The following is a 15000-nucleotide window of genomic DNA, read 5'->3' as shown; positions in this document are numbered from 1 at the left end:
TGTATCCTATCAACATCTATCAGCAAGTAGATCTGTTTTCCTCTCACTTTGGGGAGTGAAAGATTGGGAAAGTATGATATACCTGTGTACTTAAATATAGTTTCATTGTGCACATTATGCATACCATGTGAGGTAAGTGTGACACAAATACTCCATGATACAGAGAGTATTGATAAATCATGTGAACTGGTACTTCACTACAATACAACTTTCCATAATACGATTTGGATTCAGTTCTAAATGCATTTCTCCCCCTAAATCCCAGAGATTTTATGGGGATTTGTTCCCAGATGTGTTTACCATCTTGCCATTAACTTTAAAAATCAAATTGGTTTTAATGAAACCTATCCATAAAGACAATACTACTAGAGCTTGCAATATTAAATGCTTGTATTTATACTTGTGAAGCACAAGCTTTTAAAAAAATCTCTATTCTTTTAACATTTATTAATTTCACAAAGCCTTAAAACCTTAAGAAAGGCACTAGCTTGATTTTAAAAAAGAGAGAGTGTGGAAAATCTTTCCTATGGCCCAAAAGTCTCCTGTAGATTGTTATGTGCATAAGGCTTAAGCTCAGACACATTTGCAGATGAACTGCTTTTACTAGCTTCTCTGAGACATGACATTTGTTCAGAAGATTAGCCAGGTTGTAATGTGTAGCATAATTGCACTGTGCGGATGTCCCAGAAGTGAAAACCTAATTGCTTGACAGGACTATAACTTTGTGGTATGCTCTCACCTTGTTAGGTCCTTTTCTGATGCAGTTCAAATGAAGTCTGGCCGCAGGTGTGCCTAATTTACCTCGCAACAGAACGTGTTGAATTTAATTGCACAGTGGTTGTTAGGAAAAATTGGTGGGTGGAATATCAAGTGACTCAGTGTACACTGATGGCAGATGGGCATTAAGAGGTATTCTGAGCTAAATGTATAGGTGAGTTGAGTTAATAAAATACGTAATTTTGATTTTAAAATAATGAATCCTTGTCATAGATAATGCAGTTCAATTAAAAGGGCACCTGCTCTTTCTTCAGCAAGAAGTTCAATTAGAAATAAACACTGACTTTCTGAAATTTGTGCTTTTCAAAATGTGAACTTGTGAAAATTCACAGGAAGGCTTTTGAAACTGATTTAGTCTAAATAATACCGTCACTTTTCTGTGCTGCTTTACAGCAGCGACATATACCCACCCATGTTTCCTGAGTGGAACTGTCAATTTTTTGCGAGTGTCATCCTCCTGCAGGGTTAAATGCCACCAGAGGGCACACTGCAATCCAGCATTTCTTAGTCCTGCACATAGTATTCAAACACTAGTACATCTTCCCCACCTCTCGTGGGCTGGCCGAGTGTGCCAGGTGGGAGGAGCCACCCACCTGTTAATCACGTGATACCACATTTCTTAAAGTATCTTGTCTGCAGTCATACTAGAAAAGGTTGCGAGAACATCTGTCAAAGGCTGCCTTGTATTCCATTCAGGCAGAATATGTCAACTGCTTGCGTGTGTTTTTGTTTTGTTTTAAAAAACAACCCACTAAAACAAACATTATTCTACAAAATAATGGAATGTCACACAGAGATCTCAATACAAAAAGTAGAATGCCCAGCAGCTCACTGAGTCACAGAAATTTGAACTCTGGTGTCTTTCTTTTACTGTCAGTCTCCATAATTCTGGATAAGAGCTGGGGTGGTGTTGACCCCACTGTAGATGTGTTAATCTTAATTGTATTAGTTTTTAAGGTGCCACAGGACTCCTGGCTGGTTTATAGTTTCCTATCATATAGCCATGGCAGGGCATTTGCTGGGGGTGGAACAAGGCAGCAACAAGGTCAAGAGAGCACCAGGTTGGCAGTGGCATCTTCTCCAGGTTTGACGAAGAATAGGGAAGAATACTCTTTCCAGGCCAGGCACCCCCAAACTTCAGCCCTCCAGATGTTTTGGACTACAATTCCCATCATCCCTGACCACTGGTCCTGTTAGCTAGGGATCATGGGAGTTGTAGGCCAAAACATCTGGAGGGCCGCAGTTTGGGGATGCCTGTTCCAGACCTTAGAATTGAAATAATTTGGCATTTTTTATTCTCAAACACCCCTGCTGCTGTTTCTCTGAGCATGTGTTTTGTTTATTCCTTCTTTAAACTCACAAAAACCTAAAATAGTTCCTCTGATTAATTTAACCTCCCTCCCAGTTAATATATCCTGCAACCCATATTCTGCTCCAAATTAATTCCACTTCAATTACCCCCATTCATCATTACGCCCCCATCACCTCTAAATAATTTCCTATTAAATTAATATCCCCAAATTAATATCCCATTCACAAGGTGATCTAAGGGCTTAAAAAACACACACACCCTTCTTTGGAGTCACTTTAAAACCAAAGCCTGAGCAGGTAGTGTGATTACCTGTACTTACGGCATTTGTATCACTGTTATCAGCAACAGGAAAGCAAAAAGGTAGCCATCATAAAGACAAGCCTGAGGAAGATGTTTCCGACATCTCTCTGCAACTCTACTGACCCTTCTCCCCTCTGTGTCTCTGCAACAGTTAGCAGTTCCCATGCTTTATACCACTGCCTCCCCATACACTCTCCCTCCTCTTCATTCTGGCTAGTCAGAGGCATGCAGGAGCCAGCTTCCTATTGGGTTATGACAGCAACAAGAACTTCTACTCTGTAAGAAGGAGAGTAGAGAACCATGTGGGCATCTGGGAACAGGTCTGTGGGCACTGCAGAACTAGAGGAATACCCCCTATCTTGAAAGGATGACTGAGATAATGTATATAAATTGCTTCAAACACTTAAAATTCACTATAAAGATGTTAAATATTCTCTTATTTTAGTCCAACTCAGTTCACCAGTGCTTCCTGCTGCTTACTTCAGTCCACATGTAACAATTTAATCAATAATAGATCCAGCATTTGCCTTCACTTCACAGCCACATTTTTCCTTTACCTTCTCTTGCTCACAGCAACAGGAGGCAGAGGGAGATGGGTGAGGGCAGGGCAGGGGTTGCCAACATGGTGTCCTCTATATGTTGTTGTCGTCCCACCAGCCCCAACCAAGGTGGCCTGTGGTCAGTGATGAGGAGTTGTAGCCCAACCTTCTGAAGGTACCACACTGGCTACCATTGGGCTAGGAATCATATTGTTTTAAGCTGCTCCTTGCAAACCAAAGAAGAATAGTGGGCAGGGAGTTCTCATTTCTCCCACAGGAAATATGTCGTTGAAAAACACTCAAGGGGGTGGATTTTGAAGCCTGAAGCTGCAGTGGAAGAGCTTGTACTTTGAGACTTTGGGTATAGAACTGCAAACTGTGATGTTGCCAAAACAAAACCTTAGCCCAAAATTAATGGGTGCATTGTTTTACTCTTTCTTCTATCCTAATAATCACTCTACCTGAACCCTTGCAAATTTAATCTACCTAACGAAGCCCTTCATAGTTTTGATCCTATTAATGACTGCCCTTATATTGCCCTCCATGCCAGCTTGGTAATCTTCTTGTGCCCCGCTCAGAGTGAAATGAGAACTATTGGGGGGAGAAACTGGGCCTTTACATCAATTACCCTGAGGCTGTGGATTGAACTTCCCACTGAAGTTGCAATTCACCCTTTTTATTGAACTTCTGGAGGGACTGTGAAGCAGATCTCTTCTGTTTGACCTCTGGTTCAGCTGGTTGGTTGATATGCTTTTTCTGCTGTGTTCCTCCCCCACCCCGTTTTTTGTAAGTTTGTTAGCTTCACTTTTGTTTGTGAATTGCCTTGAGAAGAGCCAGTGCTGTTTTTCTGGGGTTACTCAAGGGTACGCAGTACCAACACCTCTCTTTGTTGTTGTTAAAAGGTGCGGCACTTACTGTAACAACTTCGTGGTGATGACCAGCACCCATTTTTCTAGCAAAAATGCACTGTGTAGAACAGCTAACAAATAATAAATAAACAATAAATAATAAATAAACAAATAATAAATAAACAATAATAAATACTAACAAAGATGAATAATTCATTATCATCATTATCATTGTAACAGTTCTACAGCACTTAGCCTAAAATTCTAATGTTAAGCAATAGGTAAACAGGTAACTAAGAAGAGACTCAACCCTGGATTTGAATGGTATAGTATGGGGTAGGGGAAATATATTTCCCTTTCCATAGTCATAGTGCATGGGAATTTGGGTGGGAAATAGGGATCAGGGGAAGTGCACCTCAGGCTGCACATCCCTAGACCCTAATTTAACTCTTCCTTCCAGGATATTTTAAGCTGTTAGGGGCTCTGCCCCAGGCACAGCTTAAAGAGTCCTTTGAGGGATGATTAATTAGGATCAAAGAAAGTGCTTTTTCCTAGAATAAATATTTCCTTCCCCAACATTATTTTAGCTTAAAATTGGCCTCAACAAAATTTTCAAGTATTGCATTTGTTTTTCTCATGACGACAAGTTCAATTCAGAATCCACCAAACCATATTCCAGTGTAGTTGCTATTATGTGGAATCTAATGTGAACAATGTGTATATGTATATGTATAATGTGTACTCTCTCTCTCTCTCTGTGTGTGTGTGTGGACAGTAGATGAGGCAGAGAAGAGTCCTTCCCAAAGTGAATAGGTTAGATTGTAGTACCTGAGAAGGAATTTGATAATAGGTTTCAGATACAGTCATACCTCGGTTTAAGTACGCTTCAGTTTGAGTACTTTCAGTTTAAGTACTTCACGGACCCATCTGGAACGGATTAATCCACTTTTCATTACTTTCAGTGGAAAGGTTTGCTTCAGGTTAAGTACGCTTCAGGTTAAGTACAGACTTCCGGAACCAATTGTGTACTTAAACCGAGGTACCACTGTACAGTGAGTGATAACATAAGGACAGTGGACACTTACCTTCTTTGTAAATTTTAGGAAAGGTTAAAAAGGGTGGGCTGGAGGATAGAAACCTATGAACTGGAATGGAGCACTTGAAAGTGGCTGTCTAGATTTATTGTGGCATCTCCATCACGCAAGGTCTTTAAGAGTATGTTGCACAAGCATTAGGTTGGATAAAGCAAATATTTTGATTACATGACACCTTGAAGAGTTGCCATCTACATGTCTAAAGGTGTCTGTGGGTAGTATGCCTCTTGTTTCAAGCACCAGGGAACAATTGGCAAACCCTTGACACTCCTTTTAGCTCTGTATTTTTTCTTAGTCAATTTGAGTCCAAAACCTCCATGTTTTAGGCCACTGCTTCTTGATGGAGGTTTATATCACTTAAGGTCTTAGGCCCGTTTCCTACTACAGATACTAGGTCATGGAATTAGATCATTGATTAGCGGTACAAATATCTTGTTTATTTAAAAACATTTCCAGACAGCTTCTCATTTTTAAAAAAAATACCTACACTGGTGTGCAACAATGGGTGAAAAGTGTTGGCCCATGTTGTGTTGAAAATTGTACTGTTTTGAGCATCCCCTGAATGAGGTGTAATCTTCAAATGGATTTGGAATTCCATCTGAACCACACAATAACAGCTTCATTAGCATGATATAGGAAGCAAAACGTATTTTTAAAACACACCTGGTTTTCCTGTCATAAAAAACTCAATCAAAAAAATCAATTTCACATAATAATGTGCAGTTCTAAACACTTTTCTTCATTGGTTCCCCAAAACACTGTCATCATGTACCTTATGTCCTTTATTTGGAGATGGAAGATATTAGGGCCAAATGCTCTAATTCAGTTTATAATCATTTTTACAACTGCTTGGGCAAAAAAGAGGAACTTGAAGATGTCTCTTGTTTTTCCAGTCTATTATTATTATTATTATTATTATTATTATTATTGTTATTATTATTATTATTATTTGTACTGCCTGCCATTAATTGCCACTTTCACAAACTGAAGTTTCACCTTCCCTTTATTTTATCATATTAGTGTAATCTGACACACTAACCCATTTCTCTGCTCCCTCTGCATAAACTCTGGTTTGTAGGCTCATGAAGAGGATATGGGAATAGCCAGTACACTTGCCCTAAGTCTCCGAGGGCTAAGCTGGCTGGGGGGGCCCTGCCAAGGACTGGCTGCTCTTTTGTTTGAGTTTATAACTTTATTCTAACAGGACTCCTGCCTTGCGCCTCAGACCAGTTCAGCATGGGCCTGCTGGTTTGTGACATGATTATTTCTCACCATGACTGTAAACTTCTCTGGTCTTCTTTTTTCTTTTTCATCAGCACCAGCTAATCAGTGGTTTTCTGCTCATTCAAACAGCTCTACACTTTCTCCCTTTCTGTTCCTTGTGCCTGGAACTGCTCCCCCCTCCCGAACACTTTTTTAACCTCCTTTGACTTTCTTCAAATCCGTCCTCATATTTCACCCTTTCTCTGATGCCTTTTGAATAATCCCTTTGTCCTCATATTTATACAACTAAGAGAGTAATCCTAACTAGGAAGCATTTTAACTTATGCCTGCATAAATTGCCAATAATAATAATAATAATAATAATAATAATAATAATAATAATAATTTGTACCCCGCCCACCCGTCTGGGTTTCCCCAGCCACTCTGGCAGCTTCCAACAAAGATTAAAATACATCGCAAACTGCATTCAGTAGCCTCTGGGAGGGGCTACTGCTGGGTCATTTGGGGTGAGGGGCTCACATTGGGATAGCCTTGGCTCAGCTGGGAATGCTGGAGCCACTTAATCCAAACTTTCACATCCCAGCAGATATTGGGCTTGCATTGCACTGTAATAGTGTAATGCTAACCATATCTACTCAGAAGTAAGTCCTATTGGTCTTGCTGGTGTATACTCCCCAGTATGTGGAGTTAGAATTGTAGTATTAGCCTAAGAACAGTTAAATGGAATAAATTTCATGTCCCTCCCCTTTCTCTATTGTTTCCTCTGAACTCTTCCAAGCAAAGAGCTGTGCTCTTATACCTTGTGATGTGCCTTGGTGGTATATAATAATAATAATAATAATAATAATAATAATAATAATAATAATAATAATAAATATTCTGGTTATCGAAATACTTTTGAAGAAGTAGACTGTGTAATATGTTTTGCCCATGTTAATTGTATCAGAAACAAGGATTCTTCTTAACTGTTGAAAATACTGAAAAACGACAACAGTCTGCAACTCTATTTTCTCACCAGTTATGGCTACTGCTTACTACTACTAACAAAAGAAAAGTCTCCATTTTTTGTGCATATAAGGTTGGTGGAGGCATACTTCTCAAGCACCATAGTCCAAGCTTGCCCAGAACTCCATTAAATTGAAGGGCCAGATCTAACTAACCCACTGTGCTAGCGGAAGCCAGCTGAAGGAACCCTACTAGCACAATGAGGCTTTTCTACCTCTGCACCCCTTGCTCCTTCCCCCAATCCACTCTGCAGGGTCAAAACTGCATGCAGGGAGAGGCGAGGGGGTATTGTTCCATCTGACAAGCAGAAATGCACACGCTGATGGTACAATCATATTAGCACAATGTTGAATTTCACCCTGAGTCTTATTGGTGACCTTAAATGTGTAGTGCATCTAATGATATCTCGTTTCCCTGGTTTTTTTTCCCTAGCTGTGTTAAGCCAAGTTTTTGCCCTCCTGCATGGAGGCTAGGAAGTAGAGGTGCATAGCTATGCCTAAGCCTTTATCCATGGGCAAGGAAATGTAAAAGAATATTAGGGGGAACTATGTTTCACTGCAGCCTCCAACTACCACTAATACAAATGAAGTCACTGGCCTGCAGGTCAGTGGTGCAGCATCCAGGCTGCTAGAGTAATAGGTAAGGGCTCAGGAAGAAAGTGAACTTTACCCACTGATGTGCTTCTTCCCATTACTTACTACTCATTGGTGGTGCAGATGATGCAGTCTGATACTGATTGCACGGCCCAAGGATGTAGTCATGGTATGGCTATAAGTAGCTGTAGATATCAGTAGTCCATGTGTATGTAAGGTGTCTAGGTTGCTGGATACTTCAGAGTGATTAGATAAGGGTCTTTAATTGCTGTGCTCTGGATGTTATGTTCTGAGCTTCTCCTTGCATGGGACTTCCTGCCATGGTAGTATTCAGCCTGTTGTACATCCCAGTTGCCAGTGGGTTTGCATACACACCATTGGCATAATTATGATTATAGCAGGAGGTCTCTGCCAACCATATATGCCACTTACAGAATTACTGTTTGAAAGAATTGCATGAATGAGGGTGTAATCTTTGAGGGAGGAGATTAATCTTTGGAGGGCTGAATTTATAAATAAAATAAAATATTTTTTTTACCTTAAATATGCAAGGTGGCCAAGGTTTTCTTCTCAGCTTTTCAACAAAAGACATTACTGACGCTTCAAGGGCTGACCCCAATTTCCAGCGCAGAATAACTCTGGAAACATTGCTACCTTGTGACAGAGTAATGTTCCCATTTCCAAGAATGCAGCCAGGGCAGCCATGGTGCTGCTTGAAGTTATGGCAGGGGGTTCTTGTTGTCGTCGTTAAAGAAGGAAAAAAGAAAAGGGCAGGGAGACCTTGCTCACCTCTTTTATATATAAGAGCTTTCTATATGGCTTGGCTGAAATGCCCAGTTCGTGTCTTCAATTTTTATCTTTTGATGTACTAAACATTTAAAAGCTGAAACAGAAAAGGTGCAGCTGATGAAAACTTTTTTACTGTACAACCTGCTATTTATTTGATGGTGTTTTGTGGACCTTGGTATCCTGCCCTGACCATGAGTGGGGTGCACAGACATGATGATGGATGCCAGTCAAGTCGTAAGTAGGGAGAAGCTAGGGTTGCAGTACCTTGGATAGCTCCAAGCACATACCAGTAACTTACTTCACCAACACCTGGAGCTCAGGCCTAATACCCATTTCAAGCTCCATCCCCTTCCTGAAGAGTGGAGAAACTTAAAGGGGTAGTCTTTGTGGCTAGGGGCCAGCATTGTGTCACCCTTCCATCAGCTCCTGCCTTGTGTGTTGCCAGTGCAGGTGAACAGGCACTGAGAAGCATGGGACTCCTAGTGTAAAGGGGACTGGATCTTCAGGGGAATCTGCCTCACAGGGTGCTGCCTCTAGGAGATCCAATTCTGAGGCCTCTGGTTCAAGGAGCTCCCAGATGACAGGCTCAGATTCAGTGCTGGGGCATCTCCCTGGCCTACCACCAGCATCTCCCTGGCTAGCACCACTGATTTTCATGATCCAATTTGTTTTTCTTTCCCCTTTGTGTCAAAATCAGTACTGCTGGTCAGGGTCAGGGTCAGGACAATTGAGCCTTCTCCACCAAGGATTGCTGGACTGAATAGCTATCAAGGGTTCTTCACCCTTTAAAAAACAGTGAGCAGCTATACTATTAGGCAGTCTAAATGTTGTTGGAATAAGATAATCTTTTCCACGTGTTTGCAAGTGTACAGTTGAAAAAAAATATACAAGGGTTTTTAAACCCCAATATATAAGAAATTATAAATTGCAAGTCATTATAGCAGTTATTTTGGGGGGGGGCATGCATTAGTCACACATTTGGTTTCAGTGTCTGTCTTTGTATTAAACAGCATCCTGGTCCTGCACATAGTTATTTGAAAGTAACTTCTGCTGAGTTCAATGGGATTATTTCCAAATAAATAGGCATAGCATTTCAGATTAAGACTGCAATCCTAAACGTTCTTACTAAGGAAGTAAATGCTATTGAACACAGTGGAACTTACTTCTGTGTAATCATGCATAAGAGCACACTATAAATGTGGCCAATTGATCTGCACTGTTCACTTAATAACACTCCCTGAGTATCTGGCCCAAAATATCTATTCTCTTCTCAAGACTGGAAGATGCAATTGTTCAAGGGCACGCTGCTATTGATATGAGCTTCAGTTTATAGATGAAATAAAACAAGAAAAATGGCATTCTGTTTTTTGGCAACACCCCACTTGTAATTTTTGGTATAGAATCTGCTGCATACTTTCAAATCCTTCCTGTGTCTTTGACATCCCTAACAAATTTTAATTTTGTATTTTTGTAGATTTTTTCTAAAGTTTTTCCTCAAGTGCAATCAGAACTGTTTGAAGAATGCAGGAAACCCACGAGATATGCGAAGATTCCAGGTACAGATTTCAAAACGAGCTAAGGCTTGCAAGTACTTGCGCAGAAGAAGCATTATGCAGTTGATTTAAGGAGACTCTGTTGTTTCTCCCTAATTGTTATGAACATTTGCCAAATTTAATTGCATGTTGTATTTTCAGTTCTTTGTGACATCCACAAGTCAGATTTCCCAACCTTCCAGACCACTCAGTAAAGCAACAGGAGTGCCTGCCTCTCTCATTTCCATTGTCACATTAGCTGCCCCTCTTCTGGTTATCTGAGTAGACCTAATCTGAGATGTCCCACCACCACCAAGAACATGTGTAGTAACCCCAAATGCCAGGGCAGTACCTCTTGCTGGCCAAGAGTTTAGGTTTTAAGTTTTGATGTGCACAGAGACAATTTGTATATGTTTTGCACAGATTAATCACCAAGAACTTGAAAACATCTAAGGATTACCGAATTTCAAAAAAAATCCTTATGTAGTGGAGTATACAATTCAGAAAAGTTTTGTTACATGCCAAATACCATTGTTTTACTTTGGGGGGGGGCAGCTAATGTTCATGGACTTTATTGGGTTTTGGCTCAATCTTTATGGTTTTCATGATATAAAAGTCAATTTTCTTACTAAGAGTTATTTTCTACTTGTTTCTTGTTGCAGTTTTTTTTTAAAAAAAAAAACTACTGTAGGTAACTCAAAACCAATATAGAAAACTTTCTGTTTTAACAGATCGTTGTTGTTTTAACTGGGAATAGTTATAGAGCAATATATCATTTTAGATTAGAAACGTTTAAGTCCAAGAGATGGTTCTGAGAAGAGTAACTTACTATTAATGTAATGTAACATGGGTTTATTTGCATAGCCAACCCAATCAAGTGATGCTAGTCAAGTTGGAGAGAGAAAAACAACTCTTCAGAACAACTGCACCAAGTTTCAATTTTTCATGCAGCTCAGGTTCATGTGGATTGATAAAATTGATTTGAACAGAGCATAAGGTAAAACCTGGAATGAGTGGAAATGTCCCTCAGTGACTAAACGAAGCACCAGCCATGAATAGTTCTGTGGTTGGCAATGTAGCCAGTAGGAAGTCACTAGGAAGACTTCCCTGTGTTTCCTTAACTAAGCTACCTACAGTACTTCTTAGAAGAGTTAAGTGGATTTAACAGTATGTCAGGTCTTGAACAATATTTTCAACTTGTTTTACTATCTCAGCACTTTTCTTTAGGTGCACTGCAGGAATGAGCCAATAAAACAAAGGAGAGAGCATATGTACTTTTGCTGAACTATAGAATTTTCCTTTTGTGATTACTGACCTATATATCAGTGACGGAACAAAACGTGTTTTATATATTAAATACAATTTTACCTGTTTTTGGAAAACACATTGTGGCCTAGCCACGGGAGGGAGGAACCCCAACTTCCCTTAGAATTGCTCTTTAATATGCTTTACGATACCCTCTTTCTAAAAGCATTATATGTGCATAGGACTGGGGGATGTCAGTCATCTCTATAATTCATTAAAAGTGAAAAGCAACTAGCCTAGTAATGTGACTGCAGGGACTGGAATTTGGGATACTGGAGGCAAAGTCCAACTTTATGAATCTCCCATAATGGATGTCCTGGAGAAGCAATACAGTCTGACTCTTCGGAGAAAACAGTGCAGGCTGCAGAATCACAGACTTCTAGAGAAACACCCTCAGGCTTCTCTCAAGGGGAACACAGATGGCTGGCTCAGAGGAGGCAGAATATACAGGAGAAGGTGCTGTAATAGCTGATAGCTAATTACAGCATGTGGAAAAAAACAGGATCAAAGGTGATCTAAAACATAGAAAATAGGAAAGAATTTACATCTGATGCCTCGGACCCACTGGGAAAGGAAAAGTGTCCTGTGTTTTCATTTATAGTAAGTTGTCGTAGGATGCACCTTTTTCCATTTCTCCCCACCCGACAGAAATTAAAAGGTTGGTCCTTTTAATATGCTGCAGCACCATTCTCTGTTGTTCTTAAACTAAAAGCAAAAGGTTGTATTGAATTGTTTCACTGCTGATGGAAGACTCTTTGATTCAGTAAAGGCTGAAACGAGCTGAAACGGGGTTCACATATTCTCCCTTTCTCCTCAAGTCCCTTTCAACATCTATCATGATTTCTGCTGATTCCCCTCTCCCTTTGCAGTCCCTTGCACCCCCTCATCATCGAATATCATCTCCCCCTTTCTGCTAACAAAAACCTCTGCTGGATCAAATTGCTTTCCATCAATGGAGAGACACAACTGGATACAACCAAAAATGTAGAGCAATTGCTCCACTGGGAAGGACAGGACAAACTTGAGAAACAGTACAAGAGTGGTTTAAATAAAGTTAGAGAATCTGAACCTTTCATAAAAAAAATTATAAATTTGGCTGCCAAATCTGGCCATATCGTATTATGGTAATAAACACTGCCTATGCAAGTAACTTACATATGTACCTCAAAATACAATAAGTAAAGACTTTTCATTGATTGATAATTACAGCACTTCTAGAATGCAACTCACAATTCTATGGGGCAGAATTTTTTAATGCCAAGGACGTGCATTTTTGTAACTGTCCCTTTTAAAAAACTTACTAAGTCTGAAGTAGGACTTTTCTAACATCTCTTCTATGGTAAGACTCTAAACTTGGAAACAAGTACAGAAAGCTTTACGTTAAAAATAAAGAAGGAATTTTCAGGGTCACTGAGTGTTCAACTAAACTTGAGAATAGATACTTTTCATGAATCGAAAGCACTTTTAGTATTCATATTCAACTTGGTCTTTTCAGATGCAAAAAAGTTCATCATCAGACATTAAATGTAATTGTGAAAGTGACCTAGAGATCATTTCTGGAAAGAAAACAGAGTTACACATTTTTATTTATTAAGCAAAATATTTCCCCCCCCCCCCTCTGACTTGGAGTGCTCACAATTCCTCATTTGAAGACAGTCTCAAGTGTACAAATTTTAATTGGATAAACTATCTAATCAATATATCAACAGATCAATCAAAACAGTAGCTTTTAAAATGAGCGGTTAGAGGGGTGTTTCTGAAACTAATGGCTAGAAGAATATTTTCCCTGAATTGAATTCATTTGTTAGCATAATAGGAGATTAAACTCTAATTAGTGCAGCGGGTGTTGAGGAGGAGGGGAAAACCTGAGAGCTGAAAAATCTCCACTGATAGCCAAAAAGGAGTGAATGCATCTATGAATATATCTATGTACAGAGAAAAGGAACAGGTTATGTGTTTCCACTTTGTTGTTTAAACTTATTGTAGCAGCTGCACTACATTTTCTGACTACATGCTTCAAAAAAAGAAACGTGCTTCTTTTCTTTTTCTCCCCCAGGTTGTTGTATCAACAACAGTCAATGTGGACGGCCATGTTCTGGCTGTCTCAGACAACATGTTTGTACACAACAACTCCAAACACGGAAGGCGGGCTCGCCGCCTTGACCCCTCAGAAGGTACGGCCCCTTCTTATCTGGAAAATGGTAGGCACACATTTACATGTCGTTTTTTATTTGCAATGCTTTTTTGCACCATATTTTGTTTTGCTACACGACTACATTTTACTTTTTACATTATATATTTCTCTTCTTGATCATCCTATTAAAATACAGTACATTAGCATTTCCGATTGCACATCAAAGAGAAGATTGTCTCTTCTGCATTTGCTTCCAACTTTATTTCCTTTCTTTAACATGTAACATACAACCACTCTTCTCCTTTTCTGTTTATTTGCTTACAGCTTTTTCTTGCCGTTTCAGTTCAGTTTGCTTTTACTTTGGCTTGTCATAATCTTCAGTCCAGAAATACATTCACTGATTGTGTATGTAAGTTTAAATGGGTCCTAAAAAACATGACCAAATCTGTAAAGAATTTACTGTGTGAGGTCAATTTCCTGTTCCTGGGTCCTACTGCAACAGATTAAGGCACTACTGAGGTCTTGAATAAGGAAAAAGGTTGTGCTTTCCTTCGATCAGATTCAGAAAAATCACCAGCCTCTATATGTTACATATGAAAGCATGTAATGAACTATATCTATTTAGCATCTACTTAAGGCCAAATGTCAAACCCAGCTACACACATGAAAGAATGATTGATGCTCTCCATCTCTGTTTATGTTCCACTATAAATGTATACAGTAATGGATACATTTCTAACAATGTAAAGCAACTTCAGAGCATATTTATTAATGCATTTATTTGCCACTTTCCCAAAATACATGCAGCCCTCAAAGTAGCTGACAGGCATTAAAAATGACATGATAATAAGTACATTAGAATAGATAACAACAATACAGTACATAAAGCCCTACTAAAACCTAAAGAGCAACCAAGGCAGGGATAACTAGGCATCAAATGCTTGCATGAAAACAGCTATGGTTACAGGCCTTCAAAAAAATGAATGAGAAAGGGCAAAGTGAGCTACACAGAACGGGAATTCCAGAACATAGGAATTGCAATCCATATCTTCTTCATAGTGAAATACAAATTCAAAACTGATTCTGAAAATGCCTGTTAAGGGAGAACCTTGATGTGGGAAGTACTCATTTAAGAAAACTGCTTGTGAAATGAATTAATATATGTCAAAAGCAATAGCTACCCGAAACATATTAAGATATTTGGATCTTGACCTAAATCACTGGTCTAAGCCTTAATATTTTTTTTTAGAATGCAATTGTTAAAATGGAAGCATAAGACAAAACAAAAACCTTCCTCCAATCAGCCTCAGATTGTGGTTCCTTAAGTACAGCCATACCTCTAACTGATTTACATACATGTAATTTGTAGCTACTGTCTAGCCCAGGCATCTCCAAACTTCGGCCCTCCAGATGTTTTGGACTACAATCCCCATCATCCCTGACCACTGGTCGTGTTAGCTAGGGATCATGGGAGTTGTAGGCCAAAACATCTGGAGGGCCACAGTTTGGGTATGCCTGGTCTAGCCTGAATTGAATACATTATCTGAG

General features: G+C 39.5%; 1 protein-coding gene across 6 annotated transcripts in view; it reads left to right on the top strand.

Moving 5' to 3' along the window:
* EBF3 (EBF transcription factor 3) overlaps positions 1–15000 on the top strand; it is a 178158-nt gene that overhangs the window by 109891 nt on the left and 53267 nt on the right. For all 6 annotated transcript variants that reach the window (XM_060274829.1, XM_060274831.1, XM_060274828.1 and 3 more), the window contains 2 exons: positions 9956–10037; positions 13375–13492. In XM_060274829.1, the coding sequence (XP_060130812.1) occupies positions 9956–10037; positions 13375–13492 (200 nt within the window). The remainder of the gene's footprint in view (positions 1–9955; positions 10038–13374; positions 13493–15000) is intronic.

The sequence above is a fragment of the Zootoca vivipara genome, chromosome 5 (genome assembly GCF_963506605.1).
Source record: "Zootoca vivipara chromosome 5, rZooViv1.1, whole genome shotgun sequence".
NCBI classification, from domain to species: Eukaryota; Metazoa; Chordata; class Lepidosauria; order Squamata; family Lacertidae; genus Zootoca; species Zootoca vivipara.
This window is presented reverse-complemented; position numbering and strand designations above follow the sequence as displayed.